The following is a 24,040-nucleotide window of genomic DNA, read 5'->3' on the forward strand; positions in this document are numbered from 1 at the left end:
AGGATTTGACTGGCGGGTTTGATTGGAGTTTTTGTTGGGTGGCTTTGGTGGAGTTCTTCATGGATTTTGTGGGAAAAGTTTAAATAGGTAATTTTGTGAAGTGTTTCTCGGCAAAGGTGATATGTGGCAGTTTTGTGGTTTTTTGATTTGTTGGCAGTTTTTAGAAAATCCTGAAGGCAATTTGAGAGCTGGACACGAAAGCTGGTTTTGTGGTTTTGCCGAAAGGGTAGTTTGGAAATGAGTAGTAGTTTCGATTTAGTTTGGTACTAAAGGTTGGGTGGTTTATAGAGGGGAGTACAAGAAGGTGGTTTTAGATTGGTGAAGACGGTTTTTGGTTGGTAGTTTTTGCTGGGTAGTTGAAATAGGTGGTTTTGGATATTATTAAGGGTTTTTTTGGTGGAAATTAGAAGGCTATTTTAGATGGCAAAGGCAGATTGATTAATTTGGATTGGATTGGTTTGGTGAAAAGAGTTAGGCTGTTTTCGAAAGGAGAATAGGCGGTTTTGGTTGGGATGGTGAAGTACGGTTTTGTGAGTATTGGTTGGGCGGTTTCAGTAAGTGGTTTTTAGGATTTAAATGGAAGCGGTTTTGGTGGATTGATATGGTGGTTTTGTTTTTTTTGATGGGCGGTTTTGGTGGATATTTAAAAGTGGTTTCACTTATGGTGGTTTTAGAAGAGCAAGGAAGATGATTTGATGGGGAACAAACAGTAGGGTTCGTTTGGCTTTCGGAGTTCGTACTGAGAAATTCATTTTCTTCAAGAGATCGTTTGGCTTCCGCAAGAAAATTATTTTTAAGGTACCGTTTGGCTTCCGCAAAAAAAGTTATTTTCTCGTTACAGATCTGGTATTGTTACTTCGCACTTCTTCGTATTTCTTTAGCTATAGTTTCTTTGTGGTGTTGTTTTGATCTTTGGGGGTAAAAAAAAAAGTGCTTTAATATGGTTATTAGTTTGGAATGGTATTGAATGACAATTTTGATTTGATCAGTAGTTTTGAATGACATTGATGTTATTGAATGGTAGTTTTGGTTGGGATTTGATTTGAGTGGTTTTTCAATAAGGTGGTTTTGGAATTTGGAGGAGGTGGTGGTATTGAAATATTTGAAAGTGGTTTTGGATTTGTTATTGAATTTGTTGGCGGTTGTGATTTTTTATTTGAATATTGGGCAGCAACATTTGCATTTTCGATCTAGGTAGTATGGCATTTGAATTTTGGGCAGTACTGCATTTGAATGTTGGCAGTATTGCATTTGGACTGTCGGCAATATTGCATTTGCATCTTCTTCCTCTTCCTTTGGGCAATATTGCATTTGCATCTTCTTCCTCTTCCTTTGGGCAATATTGCATTTGCATCTTCTTATCCTCTTTGGGCAATATTGCATTTGCATCTTCTTCTCCTATTTGGGCAATATTGCATTTGAATCTTCTTCCTCCTTTGGGCAATATTGCATTTGCATCTTCTTCTGTCCAACGATTGCATCTTCTCCGTTTGTAGTTTGGCAGTAATTTGCATTATTGAATTTTGGTTCGTAGTATTGGATTTTGATTTAGCAGTTTTGCAGTATTAGATTTTGGTTTGCAGTATTGGATATTGGATTTTGGTTGGCAACATCGAGTTTTTGGATTTTGGTTGGCAGTATCGGATATTGGATTTTGGTGGGCAATATTGGATTGTCGATTTTGGTTGCCAGTATTGGATTTTGGTTTAGCAATTTTGCAGTAATTTGCAGTATTTGGTTTAGCAGTGACTTATTCACCAAGTCACACTCGGTTCCACGCTTTCGTTGCTTAGCTAGCAAACTCTCGATGCTTTTCAACAGCGCACCGTGAGTTTGAGGGGGGGTGTTAGAATAATATATGTAATAGTTAGGGGTTGTTTAGTAATTTGCCCTTTAAGGGCCTTTTAGTCTTTTATCATTAGTATATATTTGTGAAGTTGTAAACCTAGTTTAATTGAATGAGATTCATAGCCTCCATTACAATATTTCTCCTCTTCCTTCTTCTCTATGATTATTGTTATTAAATTTAACACCGAGGTCTTTTGGGTAGGCTTGTGGTGCCTTCGCGAAGAACAAAACCCTGTCCTGTGTGAGGTGGTTAAAGCGCAGACAATATTGGCAACTGCTAAGGCTTAGGGCATTACACTTTTCCTCTCATTCCACCTCTAAAATTTGTCTTAGGGAGTACCTTTCACACTTATAGGAGACTTTCCTTTATTAAATGAGAGATTTCATACTCTTTATTGTTAAAAGCAATGTATTTTGCAAGCTTGACATGGTCAATTCGTTATGATCCAAGTTTGGTTAAAGGTGATGCTACCTTTGAAGGTTAAGTTCACTCTCCCCGGTAAAAAGTTGCCGACCGACGACCTTAATGAAAAGAAAAAAAATTCTTCTTGATGGAGACCATCCATCGAGTGGGCCTCTCGACCAGTCAACTATTGGGCCTAATGGCCAGATTTCCGAATTAGAATAGTTTCCCGTTTATTATTTAGATTTCCATGTTTAGAGTCCTAACAATCAAGGACATAATCTTTAGTAGTTATCTTATTTCCGTATTCGAGTTTATCTAGGAAAGTCTAGTCTCTATATAAGAGAAGTTCGGTCTATCTTGCTGATCATTGAATTGAATTACAAAAACCCTTGATTGCAACTTCTTTTATATTTATTTCAGTTTATCGTTATTTGATTATCGTTTTTCTTGTTAGTTTATTTAATGGATTCTAATAGTTTTACGCTTCCGCCGAAATCTACATCAGCTGGTATCATGAGCCCGCAAAATCCTGATACAAAAAACGAGAAATTTTTTTCTCTACCCTGCACCACGACTTCATCTCTCCACCATACTCCATCCCTTCTTCCAAAACCTCCGGATCCTGCGGAAAGGCAGAACGTTTTCAAATCGAGATTGACCATCAACAATAAGGTATGTGACTTTATTATTGACAACGGTAGCGACGGAAATATGATATCACTTTGCCTCGTCAAAGCACTCGGTCTTCCTACTTACGACCACCCTTGCCCGTATAACCTCGGTCGGATTTCTGACAAAAGCGAATTGGCAGTTCGCCAACAATGCATATTCTCGTTCTCAATCGGTTTTCACTATCGTGACTCTCTTTGTTGTGATATTGTTGACATGGAGAACTGCCATCTCATCCTAGGACAACCATGGATTTTAGATGTTGATGCCGCACATAAAAGTCATTAGAATACTTACGAATTTAGGTGGCATAAGAAACTTGTTATCCTTGTTCCGCTTCAAGAATACTTACCGGGGAAAGAAAAAGTCGACAATGTCAAGCCTAAGGATGCAGACCAAACAGCAGCAAAAGAGGAATTAGACGACAAAAATGCACCTACTAAATCTACATCTATTGTAGAGAAACATGAGGTCTCTCGTCCTTTAAATAGCAGTACATATGATCATCCTATCTCTGGCAGCAGTACATTAAACGCCCCAGACCCTTCCCGTGAAATCGAGGATTTAAAAAACCCATCAGTTGGAGGAAGTGACGAAGCAACAAGCACTCCCTTGACACCCAAAACTGCAGCAAGTAAAAATTGTTGTAGTGGTGCTCCTTGTACTGATTCTACATGTCTTGATGAGCCTATAGATGTTTTGTCAGCTACAATTATTGTTGACAGAGATGATACCGATCAGGTGTTCGAAGATAATGAAGAGAGCCCCTCATCAAGCAATCAAGAGATGCTATTTTCTGGGTTACTCGAGAGCTCATATTCAACATCAAACTCTACAATACATGAAGAGACAGTCATGTCAGATAGTTATAGTGAGGCTCTCCTTGATAGTATACAGGAAATTCAACAAGTAGCTGATGGTTCTTGTGTACCCGGCAAGAGTGACGAGCTTCAATCATGTGAAGAGAACACATTGAGAACTGAAGATGTGCCAAGTAGTTCATTGCAAGACTCATTAGCTCGTAACAAAGATCTTGTAGAACATGAATCAGGTTCAAGGGGTTCGTTGAAGAATACTACCTCTGATTTTGTTATGAACATTGAAGATGATTATTCCTCTGCTACTGTAGTTACACAATCTTCCCAAATTTGTAGAATGGCCCTTCTTGAAGATGATATTGAAGATGCAAAAAGTAATAAGCAGTACTTTGTCCTTGAAGTGGGAGCTGAATTTCTCGAATCCAATACCGCATTGAGTACACAACAAGAAAAGAGATTGAAACAAATGGGTGCAACAGTAAGGAATGCAAGTTCATTCTTAGAAAGGTTGAAGATGAATGAGGAAAGAGAGAAGATAGCAATGGAAGATGGATTAGTTGCTTCGATTCAAAAAATTCTTCCATGTCCAATTGTGTCATCATTGGGTTTATCTCCTCATAATCTAGAAATAATCACTAGTTTTTGGTTTTATTCACGGAACCAATGGGACTACGTACATCACGTATATGATACAACGTCCCTTAAAGGGTTTTCACATACTCGATTGGTTATGTTCAGTGAAGAAGTCCATAGGACACTAGTTCTTGACACATTAAGTATTTCAAGTGCAATCGTGATTTTATGTGTTGATTTGGCTAACTTCATTACGTCCTTGCATATCTACGACGGAGTCTCGGTTTATTATCATCACGAAGATGAACGTGGGAAGATCGTTCAAGTAATAACGTGGTCCAACGCTTTCGAGGCCAATTGTTTCATTCGGAGAGATGTGGGTTCTTTCATCAACCTAAAAGACAAAGTTGTGGTATCCGTTATGAAGGTGGACACAACTCTATTAGAGTCTTATGCATACATATGTGGTCTAAAGGCACAAATTCAGGTAATCATTAAGGCAATTGAACAATTCAAGCTGCAAAAACAATTTACAAGTTCGTGGTTTTCTTCATGGAATCAAGCGGATGAAGCCCATCACGTGCTCGATATAATACCCCTCCCAGTATTTTCACCTACTCGATGGTTTCTATTCAACGACGAAGTCAATAGGACATTGGTTCTTGTTACACAACATTCTTCCACTACAAAGCTAAACTTTTGTGATGTATCGGCTAAGAAATTGAAGGTTGATTTTTCTGTTGAGTATTATGTGGTGTTTATGGTCTTCTTCATCAAATTAAAAGATGATGGAAGATGTCGCAATTTCTTGCACTCTTATACACTACTAATGCTTTTGCAAATATCTTGGCATCGTACGAGTCCGAATATATTTGGTACTATGGTCCTTATTTGTCTTCTTCAAATTTCCAATAATTCTAGCGCAAAGTGGAAACTAAGGATTGCCTTGGTGAAGTCATTGTTTGTGGTACCACCAATCTTTTCTTTTTTGATAGGTCCGGGAAGAACTTTCTCTAAAGATTTCGAAGTTGGAGATTTAGTTATTTCCAAGCAACGAACTCCAGTCGGCCAGTTCAAGAAATTCAGTCAGAGGCAGTGTGGTCCTTTCAAAATCCTCACCACAATTACCGACAATGCGAATGTTATTGATCTTCTCCTGGATTTCTACATTTCCAACACCTTCAATGTCGCCGATATCTACCCATTTTATCCGGATGGACCCTTTTACGATGAAACCAACTTGAGGGCAAGTTGTTCCACAGCGGGGGAGTATGATGGAGACCATCCATCGAGTGGGCCTCTCGACCAGTGAACTATTGGGCCTAATGGCCAGATTTCCGAATTAGAATAGTTTCCCGTTTATTATTTAGATTTCCATGTTTAGAGTCCTAACAATCAAGGACATAATCTATAGTAGTTATCTTATTTCCGTATTCGAGTTTATCTAGGAAAGTCTAGTCTCTATATAAGAGAAGTCCGGTCTATCTTGCTGATCATTGAATTGAATTACAAAAACCCTTGATTGCAACTTCTTTTATATTTATTTCAGTTTATCGTTATTTGATTATCGTTTTTCTTGTTAGTTTATTTAATGGATTCTAATAGTTTTACGCTTCCGCCGAAATCTACATCACTTCTCGTCCTTCATTCTCCTTATTCTTTCCTCTCTTATATCCGGCAAAGGGGGGTCCTCCCCTTCGTTGGCAATAGAGAAAGATGAGAGGGAAGAAGAAGATGGAGAAGAAAGAAGAGAGAGAGAGAGAGAAAATAACTAAAGTCGTTGGTCGGCGAACAACAACGACGTAACGACGATAGGCGCTATTAGGTCAAACTTTGGTTGATGCATTGCCTCTTAAACACAGTTTAACCAAACTAGAGACTGCGTTTAGCGAGATTGTATATAACAACTTCCAGCATTACCTATAACATCTCTCTTATTAAATTGAAGACAAGAGGACAGAGTCAATACGTCAGAATAATTTGATGATGAAATATTTTTCCACAGTCTAAAAAGTCAATAAAATCAACACGCGGTATTTAACTTTTTCCTCATTTCCGTCAATGAAGTCAAGTAGTTGGGGTAGAGGGGGAGGGCTATTTCTAGCAGACTTCCTTTCATCATCTTCTTCTTCATAACACAAGATACAGAAAAAAAAAACTAGAGAGAGAAATTCCACTGTTTTCCTCTGTTTCACTTTCCATGATTTTAGCTATAGTTTGATTACTGATTCAATCAACGACTTCAAAAACAGGTATGATCATCAATTAATTATCAATTCTACCCAAGTTTTGGATTTCTTTTTCTATCAAAATTAGGAATTTGAAATCAGTTTAACAGCTTAACTTCATGAATTAATCTATAGATTAGATTGATTTTTTTTGTTGTTCTTTGATTTGAATCCAAAAGCAAATGACCAAGTTTGATGTTTTAGTTACACCTTGATTACTTGGACTTTTTTTAATTGAGGTATTGGTTGTCACGTTTGTCTACCCAATAATGCAATTTCTAGGTGGTATGGTATGGCATTGGTCAAATGTTATAAATGCCAACAACTAGTAGACCAGTTGGTTAGTGCAGGTCTCTACAAGGCAGAGGTCTTAATTTCGATCCAATGGAAGTCTAAATCCGATGTACCAATGCCCTGTAACGATTAACGTAGAACGTAGTCGATTTCTCAAAAAAGATGCTACTCCATTATCAAAAATGTTTTTCCACATTGGTTACGAATGTTGGTATTTTCAAATAGCTTCTACTCAATAATAATCGTGTACTACTACTGTCTAATATGGATTTTTTTTGTGATGGGGTTGCTATAACGGGTGTCGCAACTTACTGTAGGCGATTTTAAGCTGTTATTTAAGTGACTGTTATATTTTATAATATTTGTCGCAAATATTAAAAGGATGGACTGTTGTAGCATTTATCGTGACGACAATGTTTTCTTCTCCCATCTTCCTAATTTTTCGAGCATCAAATGTTGCTCTTTGTTGATAGATTTGACAACTAGAAGTGACTACACAACTCAATTGTTTATTTTTCTTGAAAATATGAAAAATCAAGTTTTTATGTTAATTTGGTATGTGTAAATTTTCCGGTTACACATCTCATTTATGCTTTAGTAGTTTTAGCTATGTATAAAATAACGAATTTTCATAGTATATTTTCTCAAATTCATACATTAAGTACAAAGTGACAACACTCGTATAAACCCCATTGTAGTATAATGAGACTTGAAAATAAAAAAAATGTTATGAAACACAAAGCAAGACGGTAAGGTTCACAATTTCAAAAGATAACGTTATCCGTAAGTAATAAAAAAAATTAGTTGATTACTTGAGAAAAATCGTAGAAGAATTTTTTTTTTCAATAAAGAGTAAAAGATGTAGAATTTAGTAGAGTTGTTGAACTTCCTTGTTTTCCACCCTTATGTTGAAAAAAATGTCATTACAATTATAAAATTTTAATCCATATATACTACACATATTTATGCACAATCTTATATATAATTCTAACAATATCTTTACCTTTTTGACTTAGATTTTTAATGTAAAGATCCAACATCCAACATAAAGATAAATTCATAAACAATAGCCATGGATAGCAACCTTCCTAGGGTTTGAAAAAAAGGGTTTATTATGTTACATTACCCTCTTGGTCTTGGAGGGGAGTCATCCCACTTATGAGTGTGATCTTTCTTAAATAACGTGTGTTTGTATATATGTATATATATATATATATATATCGTTGACTATTGGTGCATCGTTATGTACCGTCAGATGATATAGCATATATCCCTTTATAATATAAGCTTCTAAAATCCTAAGGTCGTACATGACAAACAAACATTGGTTGTCAATGGTCTACAGACGGTAGTACGTATTTTATCTTTATATATTATAAGTGCACATCTTTCGAGTGCTTTGGATGAATAAGTTTGAAAATTTATATTGAGTTGTGCTCTCTAAATAGTTACCTAGGGTTGGATTTGCATTTGAGTATGATTAACAAACCTAGTTATCTCTTAACAAAAAAAAAAAAAAAACAAACCTAGATATCACAATTTTGATCTTGTCATAGTTGCACATTAGTTCATTCTTTTTTTTTCGCCATTGTTATCTGATATAATAGCTTTCTATCTCAAACAGGCAATTAAGCTCAAAAATCAAAATACCCAGATATCAGAAATGAAGAAAGTTCTACTTTCACCTATGTTTCTTGTCTTCTTCGTGTTCTTATCTATACTAGTAGGAACTAGTTTAAGTGACCCAAGAACTAAGACTGTGGAAATCAAATGCTCAACTGTACTAGAACAAAACACAACCATATATGTCCCCAATTTCATCAGTGCCATGACAAATATCGGTAACCAAATGCAAGCTAAAGGCTATGGACAAGCAGTAGTTGGTTCAGGACCCAATGCTAATTATGCCTATGCTCAATGTTATGGTGATCTTTCATTATTCGATTGTGTCTTATGTTACGCGGAAGCTCGTACTGTTCTTCCACAATGTTACCCGAATAATGGAGGACGAGTCTACCTCGATGGATGCTTTATGCGTTCCGAGAACTATAGTTTCTTTGATGAGTTTACGGGTCCTAACGATAAGTCCGTTTGTGGGAATTCAACTCGAAAAGGGACTAGTTTCCAGGAAACAGCAAGGAAGTCTTTGCTAGATACTGCTCTAGCTGCAACAAGAAATGGAGGTTATGCAAAAGGTGAAGTAAAAGTTTCAAATTTAGGAAATGAAACTGTTTATGTTCTTGCTGATTGTTGGAAAATATTGAATTCAAGCGCTTGTAAAGCCTGCTTGGATAATGCGACTTCCTCGATTATCGGTTGCTTGCCGTGGTCAGAGGGACGAGTACTCAATACTGGTTGTTTCATGAGATACTCAGACACAGATTTTTTGAACAAGGAGCAGAGAAATGAAGGTTCAAAAGGTACTAATTTTGACTACTATTCTCTGCTTTTAGATCATATTATGAAAGCAAAATTCAATTTCTGCAACATATGACTTGATACGAGTTTTTCATAATGATTTTGCAGCAAGCATAGTGGTAGTGATAATCGCGGTTTTAAGTTCTTTGGCTGTTATATCGGTTGGAATAGTCATAGGAGTTTACATATGGAAGACCCGAAGAATAGAAAAGAAACGACGAGGTAAAAACTTGTGATATCGAATATTGTTTACTATGTTTCTATACTCATCGAGTTTCTGCCATTTGTAGTTCCAATTGTTCACTCTGTAACTAAACTTTACCCTTAAAACTTCAATTGCTCTTCAATTGTTTTCAGGTTCAGATGATACTCGTAAAATGGTGAAAACTCTTGTCAATAGTAGCCTAAATTTCAAGTATTCGACACTTGAGAAAGCTACTGGATCTTTTGACAATGCTAACAAACTTGGTCAAGGAGGGTTTGGTACAGTTTACAAGGTATTTTGAGTCGATAATATTACTATGTTTGAGATAGCACAGAACTAGTTTTCGAAATATAGAATTTCTTATTGTCGTTCGATATTCATGACAGGGAGTTTTGGCTGATGGAAGGGAGATCGCCGTGAAAAGACTTTTCTTTAACAATAAACATCGAGCAGCGGATTTCTACAATGAAGTTAATATAATCAGTAGTGTGGAGCATAAGAATCTTGTGAGATTGTTGGGTTGCAGTTGTTCAGGACCTGAAAGCCTTCTTGTCTATGAATTCTTACCAAATAAGAGTCTCGATCGCTTTCTTTTCGGTAATTTGGATTAACCCATTTCATGTTCGTTAATCCGTTGTATAATTACTTGATAATGGAGTTCTAATTGTGTTATTGAAAATTTGATAGATCCAACTAGAGGAAGCACACTAAGTTGGGAGAAGAGATTTGACATAATTATTGGAACAGCAGAAGGTTTGGTTTATCTTCATGAGAACTCAAAGATTAGAATCATTCACAGAGACATAAAATCAAGCAACATCTTGTTGGATTCAAAGCTTCGAGCTAAGATCGCGGATTTTGGTCTAGCTAGGTCTTTTCAAGAAGACAAGAGCCACATTAGCACTGCCATTGCAGGAACTCTGTAAGTATTCCTTCTCCAACTACACTTAAAGAGCTTTCTTCACCATTTCGGGAAACGGCTTAGCTTTACCAACATCCGTTATCCATGTATATACATAACTCAGTTCCTGAGAAGATCTAACCCATACGATCGGTGCAATATCGCTCTCCGTTAGAGCATCTCCAATGCAACATTCTTTTCTTGAGTCTTGCATTGGAGATGCTCTTCGGCGCCACAACTTGGTCCTAATTTTGTTTTTGGCATGAGTGCCCACAAGCCCACCCGAAAGGGATCGCACACCCCAAGAACAAGCATCTCGCCTAGGATCCAAAAGCCGAGCACTTGCTGACGGCACAGTATACCATTAGCCTAAACGCGGCTCAAACTCGATTAAACAACTGAAGTTTAACAAACATATTCATAATCTTAAACATTCAAGGTCTTGTTGTGGATTTTGCAGAGGATATATGGCTCCAGAGTACTTAGCTCATGGGCAGTTAACAGAAAAGGTAGATGTTTATAGCTTCGGGGTGCTCCTGATAGAGATTGTAACCGGAAAACAAAACACCGTAACAAAACCCACCGACTACGAAAGTCTCGTCACATCTGTATGTTTCCCCTCTTTTCATCATGATCGCCATTTCTTCTAGCGTAGGTTATTCTCATCTCTAATTCCCTTTTATTATTGTGAAATTTCGGTGAGACAGGTTTGGAAGCATTTTCAGATGGGGAAAATGGAAGAACTTATTGATCCAAATCTAACCTCACAAATCAATGATAACAACAGAGACATCAAGCAGAAAATATTGAGGGTTGTGCAAGTGGGACTTCTATGCACTCAAGAAGTACCTTCATTGAGACCTTCCATGTCCACAGCCCTCGAGATGATGATGTCTAACCAGATTGAAATCCTGCCAACACCTGCAAACCCGCCTTTCATGGACGAAAGGACACTGGAACTCAATGATACCTGCGAAAACCCAAACTACCCATTCAATACCGATTCATGCGTTTCAAATGCCACAGTTTCCAATGGCTCCTTCTACCCCAGATAATCTCGAAAGTTAGATATATCGAGATCACACATGATAACTTCAGCCTGTTGTTTATACATATTCGGAAAAACGTGAGTAACAAAAAAAATATATATATATATATATATATATATATATATATATATGACAGAATCGTTCCACGTTTGAGTCGATTGATAACTAGAATACAATTTCATACAGTTATGTAGTTCTTGGAAGCTTATTCTTCAAATAATTTTCTTTCAGATGATAAAATTAGTGTATAACAGTGAGACGTGAGATATGTAAATGTTATTATGAAATTATTGTATGCTTCTTCTATAATATCAAGTCATTACGTCTTTCAATTTCTTTCCTTTACTAGCACAAGAAACCACGACGATAATGTAGAAAACACACAAACAAATGTGCAATCACAAAGGCTGTAACAGCAACTTATATTGACAGAAACAAACCATCTGACCATTATACTTGCTTTCGCTGCAGAAGTAACACTGAACTGAAAACTAATCAACAGAAAATCAATCCGAATGATATAAAATAATTAAGCCAGATATGAAAAGGAGAGAGAAATTGCTTCATAAATAATAATTAAAAATGTCGAGTTCCATAAAAGTATTGTTAGTGCACAGTTGTACCAGCAGTTTTATTTGACATAGAAAATTGAAAGTACGCGACAGAACTGCTCGACACAAAGATGTCAAATGCCAGCTAAGTGTACATCTCCAACACCGAAGTATGAAGCAAATCTAAAACACCTACAAAAATTGGAACTCCGCTTCTAAAACTAATCTCACAAACAAAGTCACTAATAAGATTATGTATCTACCGATTTCAGTAAATTCGCAAAACATCTTTCCATGGCTCATCATGTTTTATAAACATAGTGTGCTTGATTCAGCAAAACTTTGGCAATATGTGGTATTTATCTCCCTCTGTAATGAATCTAGATTTTAATCTGAAAATGATGTCTCTGCCGATTGAGATGGATGGGTTCCCAATTATGCCAGTTACTCAGTCTTCTAATGAGGACATCACTGGAATTCCCTTGCTAGAGAAACTTGTACATTGGACTTGCAACTGATCGCCTACCTCAAAGTCCCTCCTTGCATCCGACTGCACACGGAAGAAAGAAATATTTAAATTGATAAATCGACTGCTGACGTTACATGATAATCACTTGTAGAGAAACACATGAATGAACTTTTTAATTGTATATATTCAGGTCATAGTGAAACTAGTCACAACTTGCAATAAACTGGGAATAGTTATATAGCATATCATATGTGAATGAGTTCTTGGTGTTAAAAGTTCCTAAAACCTATTGTCCTTGCTCGTTATCAGAGATGTACTGCCTAGATCTGAGACCTTAACAATTTCGAACATCAAGGTTCTAACCATGTCAAGAAAATGCATATGTGTGTGCACAAACATGTATAATCATTTTATACACATACATATGTATAAACATACATACACACACACGTATATATGTAGCAGTTAGATATAGAAATTTTTAATTTTCACATGCATGAAAAGTAAGCACCAAATGAACTTCAGGATCCAACGAAAATTGAATGATGCAATAACAGAGATAGAAGAGAGAGTGGGCAAATCCCAATAACACTCACGCCAAATCGATACATTCCACGGAGTCCACCACCCAAATCAAGGATTAGCCCGTGTGTACGTATTTGGTAAACCTTGGCTTCAAGCTTGTCTCCTAGTCTCAATGACTTCGCACTAATGCCAGTTTCACCTCCAGCTTTCATCCTATCATTTACACCTTCCTTCTCTTTCTTTTTACGTGAAACAGCTTTATTATTGCCAGGTTTTTTATGGGAGGACAAACCATTATTAGACGATTGAGAATGAAGTCCCCCATTTTGAAGAGATGGGAATGTTTCTGACTCGGAATCCGATCCAGAACTGGACCGTGAAGAATACACTTGACTTCTGTACGTCGTAAAACTCTTCTCATTTTTCTGTTTCGCATTTTTATCTACTGCAGAAGAAATTTCATATTCGTCACACTCCGCAGCAGGCCGAATTACAATTGACGGTGATAACAAGGAAGAAACTTCTTGATTTTGATCATTGCTTATTGGCGACTCCTCTGGAGTAGAATGTGTGCTTCCGTCGCAAATGGGCACGTCTTCAACAGCTGCCCAGACACTAGGTGGTTGTTTTGCAGGGGCAGAAGAATCTTCAAGAACCACATTCTTCATTTCCTTTCGAGGTAATGTTGCCTTGAGTGACAGTTTTATATTACCCCTGACATCTTGGCCGATGCACATTAATGTAAGCTGTTGGCCAACAGATACTACATCAGTAACTCGAGGGACCTGAAAAAGAACACCGAGAAAATGAGAAGAGGTCATTAAGGATGAAGCGAAGAAAGAAACCTCATTTGAAGTTATTGTTAACTTAAATTAGGACATCTATCCAAACAGAAACTACTTTCTTACCTGATCATGTGACAACTCCGATATATGTAATAACCCTTGTTGGCCTCCATTGAATTCCACAAAAGCACCATACTCCTTTACTGAGGACACAACACCTTTATAAATTCCTCCAACTTCAATCTCTCTTCCAAGAATAAAATCAACCTGAAAGAAAAGGGATTATCACATGGAGATAATCATAAAATAACTGCATTTACTTCTTCAGAAATGAGATAGCCAAAACAAAGGACTAGTATGTTAAAAGCCCGGCCACTGGTAAAGATGAGAAGATAATTTGTCATTGCAGCAGGAAAGAACATTATCTTAGTATACTTTGCCTCTTAGCTGCTAGTCTTTCACATTTTCCCGAACACTTTTGAAACCAGGTAGTTTCGGGAAGATGCAACCAAGAGTCCAAAACTAAGGCTTTCAATGGGTATCTAAAAATTCGATTTGAATCAGATAATTCGAACTCCATTAAATCATAAGAAACCGTCAGTCTCAAAATCCACTCAGCTTTCTCTCTTTCAACATCTAATAAAAACCATAACCTTAAATCCCATTTGATCCACTTATAGCTGACAAGAAATGTGGTCATGAAATTTAAGAATGGGATAAAAGGTATCTTGAAAACAGTCATAAAGATTTAATCTAACTAATAGGATTGTTTTGTTGTCTCCAAAGATTGATGGGAAGAATCTCAACGTCAATGGCAAGATTTCATGAATGCTGAAGATTACTTGAATGATGAAGATCAATGTAATGTTACTCGGTTACTCATAGGATCGTTTTGTTGTTCCAAAGATTGATGTTGGTCCAGTTGATGGATTTGTAGATTCCCAAATCGTCTCCCCTCTAGACCCCCAAACCGCTTTGAACCCTAATTTAGTCGAATGGATGAGATTGGAAGAGACTGTTGAAGACTTAACTTAAGATGGTCTAAAAGCGGCCTACTGTATCGTCGTCGGTGCCCCCTCCAAGTTTAAAACGGGCCCAACAGTAATAACTCGTGGTGCCTTTAGAAATTTCCATCATATTATCTCACACACCTACCAAACAGTTAAAATTGAGTTTTGATATGAAAAAAATGGTTTTCTTCCCCACAAGAAACAAAATGGTTATTACATCCAAATGTTTTCACATGTACCAAACGGACCCTAAAAGATATTGAAATTGAATTCAAATTCGGGTACCCTCACCGGATAATATTGTTGCCGAATTCGGATATTCCAGAATTCAACTCAATAATCATCGAAACCAATAAAATTTTAGAATAGAAATTGATCAACCAATGAATTACCTTCTCTTGTGCTTTTTCCATAATTGTTTGATTCTTGGCAAGCATAGTGAGTGTCCCATCACTCACAGAAAGTCGTGCACCTAAATGACAAATATACCGAAGAACAACTTAAGCATTAATTATTAAATGTTCCAGGAACACAATTAGCTCAGTGAATTAAAAGGTATAGAGTACGGTCTGCAATGTATTGAAATTCAGTATATGTGTATGCTTCAAGGCAATTTGGTCTGTTCGAGCAGAGGCATACACATCTACAGAAAGAAATAAAAACCTACAAGCATTGATTAAGTTTATGCAAAATATGAAGTAACATCATTTATATTTCTTGTTTGCTAAACACTTAACTCTTCTATATTATTGTAGAGAAGTTCAAAGACACTATATTATGTTATCTTTTATACAAATTTGGTATAATTTTTTCTTCTTAAACAATTCGTGTACACCTTTTACGAAACGAGACAGATGCCTCAAGGGGGTGCTTTGCTCTTTCGGAACAAACTGCCTTGAGGCGGCAAAACGTCTTTTTATACATTCGTGGTCTGAAATACTAGACTGCAACATTCAGTACATAGCCCTTTACATCAAATAAGACAATGAGACTAAATTCACCAAGAAAGTTGGAAACATCTTAAATGCGTTTTGAGAAGATACACATTCTTGAGCAAAAAAAAGGGAATGCAAACTACCAAAAACAATTAAATGAAAGCTTTCAACCAGAAGAAATCCCTCCATCCAAAGTTGCCTCTACTGGGCACACTTCTGCTGGAAAACCAGCAATAGGGATCGCAAGAGAAACAAGTAGATAAGTACTTTTCGAGAACATACTCCAATTAAACAGTACATTTGTTTTGGAATACCAATCATATAGTTCTCCCAACATGAGAACTGGAGAAGTAAACATGTTGGCTATAAAAATATATGCAGTCTCATCCTCATTTTACTAAGTTCAAACTTCAACCAGTATTTGAGATACTCCGCTTTTAGAGTAACTGACATGACCTCTACTTAGTCCGTATGTCGGCCGAATTTTAGTCATTTCGTAACAATGTTAATTTGGACACAGAAGAAAGAGAAACGTGGTTCACATGCTTCTATTAATTTTGGCTTATTGTTACCTAAAAATTATCCCATAATAGTCAATGCTTTAACAAGATTTCTATTATTTTTATAATCATATACTATTCCCAGACTAACTGAAATATTTCATGGAAATATTACTGACTTGTAGACAAATTTAGACTGAATGCCTTTCTTATCCTACCATCTACATTTAGGATCGTCTCTACACACTTTTTTTGAAAGTGACTAACAAAGTCATGACAAAGGCATAAATACATCAAAGATGCGATAAGCACAATAACCGCCGAAATTAAACATTTTGAAACAAACAGGCCTACTGGCCTAAAGCCCAACGAGTGAAATGGCCTGAAGCTCACAAAACCACATTATTTATACCTTTTAATTGCAACAAACCTCTTATCTCCTACAGATTACAAAAATATATATTCAAAAAGAAAAAGGGTCAAAGTCTAGCCGACACATTAAAGGAAGACAAAATTAAACCAGAGAAGCGAAGAACCAGAAGAAAATGTAAAACAGATGCAATAAAATGAGTATTAAGATGCATGATTACAAAGAGATATTATCAGACAAACATATCAGTAAAGAATCTAAATGTCTATAACCACGAAATCTCAACGGACCAACTAAGTCAAAAAATTCATTCCAATAATTCAGCAAACGACTCAGTCACTCACACTACAAGATCAAATAGATGCATGGATCATTCATTAGAATTTAAATTGCCCACAAATGACAGCTGACCAAATTAAAGGGTTAAAAATACCTGTTTCTTCTTCAATTTTTCTTAGTTGAGCACCTTGAGGTCCTATCAACCGTCGGAGGTTGTCATTGCTGTACTTCAGGTTAACTGTGAAGAGTCATACGTTATCCACAAGTTAATTTGCAAGTAGAACATATATATAAACCATATTCGTGGGCATTAATAGATATTGTAACAACCACAATAAAACTAACTTTCCCACCTAATCGTGGAGAATTCCTATCATCTTGAGTACGAGGAGCACTGATCTCCTGTTCCATGTGATCAAGGATTTGAAGGCGACCTTTCAGTGCGTGCTCTAATGACTCGCATATAATATCCAAAGGTATTCCAGCAGGTTTTATATCCAATTGAATTGCAGTTACTCCCTTCCGGGTGCCTGCAATTTTGAAGTCCATATCCCCCAGATGGTCTTCCAAACCCTGTAATCCACAAGGCAGGCAGAAAACATCATCAGTAAGTGAATGCTTCCACAAAATGGAGTCCTAGATTTTGAAAGCTACAACATCTGAAACTAAATGACAAGGACTCTTCTAAATAACTTGCTCTCCTATTAACAAAGAACGTACTCAAATTGTACACAACTAAAAGACTACAACATCATGTCAGGTTCTTACAGAGCCAGATGACATTCTGCCCATAAGGTGTTCATTATAGCAACAAAACAGACATCTTCCTTTTGAAAATAGGTCTTAATCTTTCAGAAAATATATTGATTATTTTTCATCTCAACAGAGCACCATTGAAAAAGATCAATGGCCAAAGACAAAGCACTTACTAATATATCTGTCACTATGCGGTAATCCTTAATTGTTCCTGTGGATGGATCAACTTCAGTAATAAGCCCTACTGAAACACCTGCCACGTGTTCTCTTAATGGAATACCAGCATCCATCAAAGCAATACTTCCTGCAAAGAGCATCACAGAATAAGGCATGTTCAGCAAAACGGAAAGTCGTTAAAATGCGGAGATTGGTCATTTTACTCTTTGTAAAGAAGCAAATAACGAAATCAGATAAGTTCTGGAGCTGCTGGCCTATACGAAATTTACTATGGTATGATGATTTTAACAGCTCTTGTTCACCCGTTAATACTTTCTCTTCATCTTTTATTTCTATGACATAAATTTTCTAATTAGATGCTGAAAACTCCTAGTTTCTTCATCTGTATCCAAATCACATACTACTTACTGGTTATTGCTCCATCTTACTACTTAGACAGGCATATCATCTTTCATCTAACCCTTGTCAACTTGGGAGTGGCAACAGCTTTTCTTTGAAAAGCTAAGTGAAGTCAAATGAATGTCTTTTTGTGGGATTGGCAACAGGAATCCAATTTCACATTTATTACACTTTTGCGTAAGTTCGCAATTTCTCATCCTACTAAATTCTCTACCTGATAATAACAGGTTCTCTCTCATTTTTATACAAAAATTCCCTTCAAACTATGCATGAATACCATATTACGTTAATAATGTGTGGAAGCATCCACATTTGAGGTCCCAAATGATGATATATCTATCTCAGATGACAATATAGTCATAGAATCATATTGCAAGTCACTTAAAACAAGTCATGAAAGCAAAGAAATATTAGTTAGCGAATAATTAAGTGTATCCCAGGTTCTTTTCAGTTTACTGTAAAAATTGAAATGGAACAATTGCTGTAAAAACATTTATAAGAATTTAACCTAAGCACCTAAGAAAGCTTGAATTATTCAAAAGATTTTTTGGTAATGACACACTAAAACTTAAAATACAGGGGAAGACCAATACCTCCACAAACAGTCGCCATAGAGGTTGAGCCATCAGAAGCCATGACTTCAGAATTGATACGCACTGTATATGGGAATTCATCTTCAGGAGGTAAGACAGCAAGCAAAGCTTTCTCTGCTAGAGTGCCTACAAGCATAAGACAAGAACAAAGGACAGAAAGTAATTAGATATTAGATGTACCTCATTTTAGGAACGAACAACCATTTAATATAAACTTGTCGTCAGATAAATATTTTCAAACTAATTTCAACAAGCAAAACAAAATACTGTTTCCGTTGCTATGTAGAAATTGGCTTCTATGATGTACACACTTCACATTATTAAATAGTAATACATGATTAATGTGGTTTTGTCCTTGAGATTACGAGGTTGATTTTCAAGGTAGCTCAATCACATTCACCAATAACTACCCACGTGGCTATATATAGCAAGTCATCTTTCAAAATTAATTCTGAAAGAAGCAATACAATTTTTTACTAATTGTGTTCTTTTCCATAGGTCATGCATTTTCAGCTTTTTTTACTATGATGGATTGAACATGAAATAGAAAGAAAAAGCATACCATGCCCAACTTCACGCCTATTCAAACCACCTCGTTTGCCTACTTCATTAATTGAGAAGGGTGGAAAACTGTAGTGAAGCATAAAGCGTTTTCTGGGGGGACCAACCAAAGAATCCAAGCGTTGAGCATCTCCTGGTGCCCCAAGTGTCACAGTGCACAGAACCTGCAGTTGTAATTTCAAGAAGACAACTGATATAATGATATAGGTTGAGTTCAATACGACCTCTGCAGATTTCGAAGAAGCAGAAAAAGAAATAAAGAAAGAAGGTTAACCTGAGTGTCCCCTCGCGAAAAAATAGATGATCCATGTAATATTGGTAAGTTACCGGATTCACAGTAAATAGGCCTAACTTCATCAAGACGCCTTCCATCAACCCGAAGTCCTTTTTCAATAATCCTACTGCGAACAACCTAAGAAGAGAAAATAAAATCTTGTTCAACCGCTTACATCAATCAAACCAAAAGGCAAAATGTTTTAACTGAGAGAAGGCATAAGAACTTGCATACAAAGCCAAATGCACATATACTTTCTCTAGGCGATATGAAAGGTAGCTCGAGATACTAACATCTAAGGTATACTGCTCTGAAATAATTATACTGGAGTCATAAAGGAAAGGAAGAATACCAAGAACATAACTGTACCTAAACGAAAACATAGTAATTACTTTTGACATATTTTAATCTTTAGTTATTTACAAATCATATACTTTTGGTCAATCTGAATGTACCCATAACAGGACCTTAAAGGAAAAGATGGAGAAAAAGAAATAACAGAACTTGTATATCTTTGTGGAAAAACTTGCCTTTTTTCTCACTGTGTCTACCGTCTTTGGAAGAACTTTTAAGCTCTCATCATCTTCTTCTTCTTGGAGAACTTTTTTCACATCCTGCGTAATTTTATCCAACGCTTCTCCACGTTCGAACTGAATGTAAATGACAAAAAAATGAGATTTCCTTAATGACACGAAAAATAAATAAAACACTTCTAAAAACCATCTAGTAAGTGGGAAATTAAGTAAATTATCCAAAAAAACTGTTGCACCAATAGCTAGATAACGACAAATGAAGCAAGCTAACCAATTATGAACATTTAAGTATCATGTTGGTCTCTTACTAAGAAAGAAAATAACATAATAGTTGGCTGCAACTATTTTACTCATCTCCTATCAAGAAATAAAACATGCCTATCGCCATCAGTTTAACAGAAATTGTCACGGCAACATAAGCAAAACATCAACAGAACAGTTCCATTTGCATGCAAACAAAATATACCCCTTTGAAGTAAGTACTTAAGGAAAAAAGAAAGACAGAACATGTGTAAACTAAACATTCCAACTAGGTTATCTCGAAGGAAACAAAAAGAAGAGAGAGAGAGATTTTCACCTTCCCATATGTCGGATCAGTAAAAATAGCTTCGATCGGCCCTTCAGACAAGCTCTTTACTTTTTCAAGTGTCCTCTCTGTTGCCAAGGTTAATTTGTAATCCTTCTTGTGTTTCCCAGCTTTGGCAGCCAATCTAATTTGGGGTTCAAGATAATTTACTGCCTAGATAATCAATTTCACCAACTTAATACAAATCCGTCAATGAAAGATATAAAAGACAACAACAAGAAGTTAATATGAGTCTCTTGAGTCTTGACTCACCTCAGAGTGTGCAAGCCGTAAAGCTGTGTCTAGGTCTCGCTCTGAAATTTCACGCGCTTGTACGTCTATCATTAAAGTTTTATCTCGAGTGCAGGCATAAATCAAGTTGAGATCACTTATGCTAAGCTGCAGTATATCCAATCCAAAAGACATCAAAAAGTAACACGAGGAAGCAACCTCAACAAACAAAACATAAATAAATTGTATGTCCGTGTTGTGTTGTGTTATGTCATTGTGCGAGCACATCAAACTAAGTCTAGAAACTGATAGTGATATTAGACCACAAAATGCACATATAGAACAGGAATAAGTCACGACATTCGACATGTACATATAGTGTATATTCGTATAGGCAAATGAAAAAAGGTGGTAAATTTAGAGCAGTACCTCGTCCATGCTAGGATTGATAACTAATTTTCCGCAGATCCTTCCTATACGTATGACCCCGATAGGGCCACCCCAAGGAATATCTGACAACATAAGAGCGGCAGATGTGGCATTAGCTGCCATTACATCTGGATCTTGCTTCCCATCAGAAGAAAGAACACTTGCCATTACCTATAAACGGTTAATAACCATGAAAGATCTTAACATCTAGAAAAGTTATACACCTGATACTAGAAGAAGACAATGTAGGTAACAACAACACACCTGGACCTCATGGTAGAAACCTGCAGGAAAAAGTGGCCGAATTGGTCTATCAATAATACGACCACACAAAAGTTCACGTTCTTTGGGAGCACCTTCTCTCCTCATGTACGTTGAAGGAATTACCCCTTGAGCGTATTGCTTTTCTTGATAATCAACCTTTCAAAAGCAAAAAAGAATTAAGAACAACACTCTTGAAATCATCAAAGCACCTCGCCGTTTAAATAGCCTTGGAAATGGAAAAAAGAAAATAAAAAGAGACTGATAACAAAATTAAAACACATTGAATCATGCTACAAAAAATACAGACTTCTTACGCCAATTCTAACCCGTGGTGAAAGCACATAAAAAGATGCAAATTTGAGCATAATAAGAACATTAGGGACCTTAAATTAAGCAAAGAATGATGTGTAAACCAAATCCGAGTACTCGGCTCCGTATCTGACATCCCAAGTCCATAGTTATAAGTTTTCTTTTGGACATGAGTTCATAATGTATAACTAACTTTTCTCATAGACGGGCTTCAGGTCCTAGGAATAAATTGCAGAAAGCAATTGCCGGTACTATGTTTCGACACCCTTACCTCAACATTTACCAAAGCTATTTCCTTGCAGAAACTCACAAATTTTATAGAGATCACTCATCTTCTTGGGATAAATGACTAGAAACCCAATAAATGCAGTACAAAATACAGCTTACCAAACAGAAATGAATAACCTAAATTCAAAAAGGGAACTTTTTTTTTGCATAAACGGAGACATGAATGAACCCTAAAACCCTAAGTCTAAACTAATTCATACAACAAAATGCTAACTTTTTGATGAAATACACTTACAGTTAGTGGTAAAAAGTCAGCAGTTCCATCTCCTTTAGAAGAAGCAACAGTTGACAAGACTTTAGTTTCTTCCATAGCCATAACAACAGAACCATTAGCAAACCTAGCGATCTTCCCCGTTTCAAAACTAATCACATGAGATCCTATCTCAAATTCTTCTTTAAATGATTCCAAAACCTTTTTTCGCGCTACAGGAATTTCAGACTCGGAAGTCGAAGCTTCAATGGATCCATGGAGGCTACTACAAACATTACGTAATCCAAGCTTTCTGTATTTAAGGATAATCGATACTGATGAGAAGAAAGGGTTAAATCTTCTTCCTAGAGCTGCCATGACCAAAACCCTATGAGAGAAAAAAAGAGAGAGGGAGAATCCTATGTTGATTATGATGGTGACGGAGTTTAGGGAAAATAATCAGGATTTTGATATGAAAGGGGAGAGAGAGTGAGTAAAAAGATCGGTGAAGAAGAAGAGTTCGGCCTCCATGAAAGACGATGAGCGCGAATGAGAGAAGGTCACAGAGGCTTTTATTTCATCCAACGGTTCAGATTTAAAGTTAAGCCTTAAACCCTCTCACGTCACCTTAAACCCTTATTTGGTCTGAATCTGATGTCCACCGTTCAGACTTCAGATTCCGGACTTCAGACTCAAGACCTCAGACTTTAAGCTATGAACTTCAGACTCAAAGCAAGGAGGTAGTAGGGGTGGGAATCCATTCGTGCGAGCTCCGTCGGTAACAACTTGTGACGAACCACACTGAGCAAAAATATCAGGACGGCCCAATTTATCGGGCTTAAATTTGGGTGCTATCCGGGCTGTCGCGTACTACGTGTCCGTTTCCTCAATTTTATTTTAATGGATTTTGCGTTTTAATACTTTGAGTTCTCTATTTCAAATAGTAACCTAATTTTCTATAATAGTCAAGTTACTCAACTAGTTACTTGGTTAACTACAAGATTCTCTTTATTTAGTGAGCAAAGATTTGAACTGTTGTGGAGATCAAATTTTAGAAAGTTAGTGTATCTATTTTATATGTATCATAGTGTCCCTTTTAATCACAACCCCCCTCTAAAAGTTGTCTTGGCCGGGCACCAATAAAACTTTGAATGGCTCAGCCGCGCAGACTATATTTTTTGTTTGAATATAGTAGAATGTATATTTTGTTTGAAAACAGTTCAAAATGTACTGGAACAGATAATATTGAACGAAATAGGTATAACGTATTCGATATTCACATGGTAGTGTGTGGCGTACTAATACTCGTACTGCGTACCAAAACACACCATTGCATCTGATAATATCGGGATGACCATCAATTTATCGGGCTTACAGTTGGGTGTTATCTTACATATAAGGCCCATGACGAATCTGAACTCTTTTCTTGGGTCAGACGAGCAGTTAGGTATCCGGATCCAGTATTAACTTTGGATTAGAGTTATTGTTAACTTTTTTTTTGTAGGACTTGTATCATCATCATTAATCTATAATTAGATCTTTAATCCAAAAATATTGTACAATACAAGTAGCAAATACGTGACATGGCATCTCCATATTACTTTGTGAACCGTATCAAGCTAGTAACATCAAACTAAC

General features: G+C 36.5%; 2 protein-coding genes across 2 annotated transcripts; one reads left to right on the top strand and one right to left on the bottom strand.

The window, feature by feature from the left end:
- The first annotated feature begins 6,283 nt into the window (after nt 1-6,283).
- Nucleotides 6,284-11,741, top strand: LOC147542752 (cysteine-rich receptor-like protein kinase 2). Its single transcript, XM_086672999.1, has 8 exons — nt 6,284-6,566; nt 8,461-9,256; nt 9,363-9,476; nt 9,612-9,751; nt 9,846-10,056; nt 10,147-10,381; nt 10,821-10,968; nt 11,068-11,741. The coding sequence occupies exons 2-8, from the start codon at nt 8,500-8,502 to the stop codon at nt 11,413-11,415; spliced, it is 1,953 nt and encodes a 650-aa protein (XP_086529125.1). The 5' UTR covers nt 6,284-6,566; nt 8,461-8,499; the 3' UTR covers nt 11,416-11,741.
- A 209-nt stretch (nt 11,742-11,950) lies between these two features.
- LOC147542753 (polyribonucleotide nucleotidyltransferase 2, mitochondrial-like) lies at nt 11,951-23,311 on the bottom strand. The gene is made up of 16 exons (XM_086672993.1): nt 22,448-23,311; nt 21,616-21,771; nt 21,352-21,522; nt 20,965-21,090; nt 20,704-20,865; nt 20,124-20,243; nt 19,594-19,731; nt 19,321-19,483; nt 18,759-18,884; nt 17,763-17,893; nt 17,187-17,406; nt 16,988-17,071; nt 15,142-15,221; nt 13,863-14,006; nt 13,026-13,739; nt 11,951-12,510 (listed from the first exon to the last, which is right to left on the bottom strand). The coding sequence occupies exons 1-16, from the start codon at nt 22,778-22,780 to the stop codon at nt 12,409-12,411; spliced, it is 2,970 nt and encodes a 989-aa protein (XP_086529119.1). The 5' UTR covers nt 22,781-23,311; the 3' UTR covers nt 11,951-12,408.
- Nucleotides 23,312-24,040: the final 729 nt, after the last annotated feature.

The sequence above is a fragment of the Eschscholzia californica genome, unplaced genomic scaffold, assembly GCF_041429995.1.
Source record: "Eschscholzia californica isolate CP2 unplaced genomic scaffold, dmEscCali1.0.p SCAF_4, whole genome shotgun sequence".
In the NCBI taxonomy this organism is placed as follows: domain Eukaryota; kingdom Viridiplantae; phylum Streptophyta; class Magnoliopsida; order Ranunculales; family Papaveraceae; genus Eschscholzia; species Eschscholzia californica.

Bases quoted from the DNA above. Each gene is read 5' to 3' on its own strand.
- LOC147542753 (XM_086672993.1), bottom strand. From the start codon at position 22,780: ATGGCAGCTCTAGGAAGAAGATTTAACCCTTTCTTCTCATCAGTATCG. The intron at 20,244-20,703 runs GTGAAAATCTCT...ATTTACATTCAG, and splicing joins CTGATCCGACATATGGGAAG to TTCGAACGTGGAGAAGCGTT. The intron at 19,732-20,123 runs GCAAGTTTTTCC...TTCTCTTCTTAG, and splicing joins TAGACACAGTGAGAAAAAAG to GTTGTTCGCAGTAGGATTAT.
- LOC147542752 (XM_086672999.1), top strand. From the start codon at position 8,500: ATGAAGAAAGTTCTACTTTCACCTATGTTTCTTGTCTTCTTCGTGTTC. The intron at 10,382-10,820 runs GTAAGTATTCCT...TGGATTTTGCAG, and splicing joins ACTGCCATTGCAGGAACTCT to AGGATATATGGCTCCAGAGT. The intron at 10,969-11,067 runs GTATGTTTCCCC...TCGGTGAGACAG, and splicing joins ACGAAAGTCTCGTCACATCT to GTTTGGAAGCATTTTCAGAT.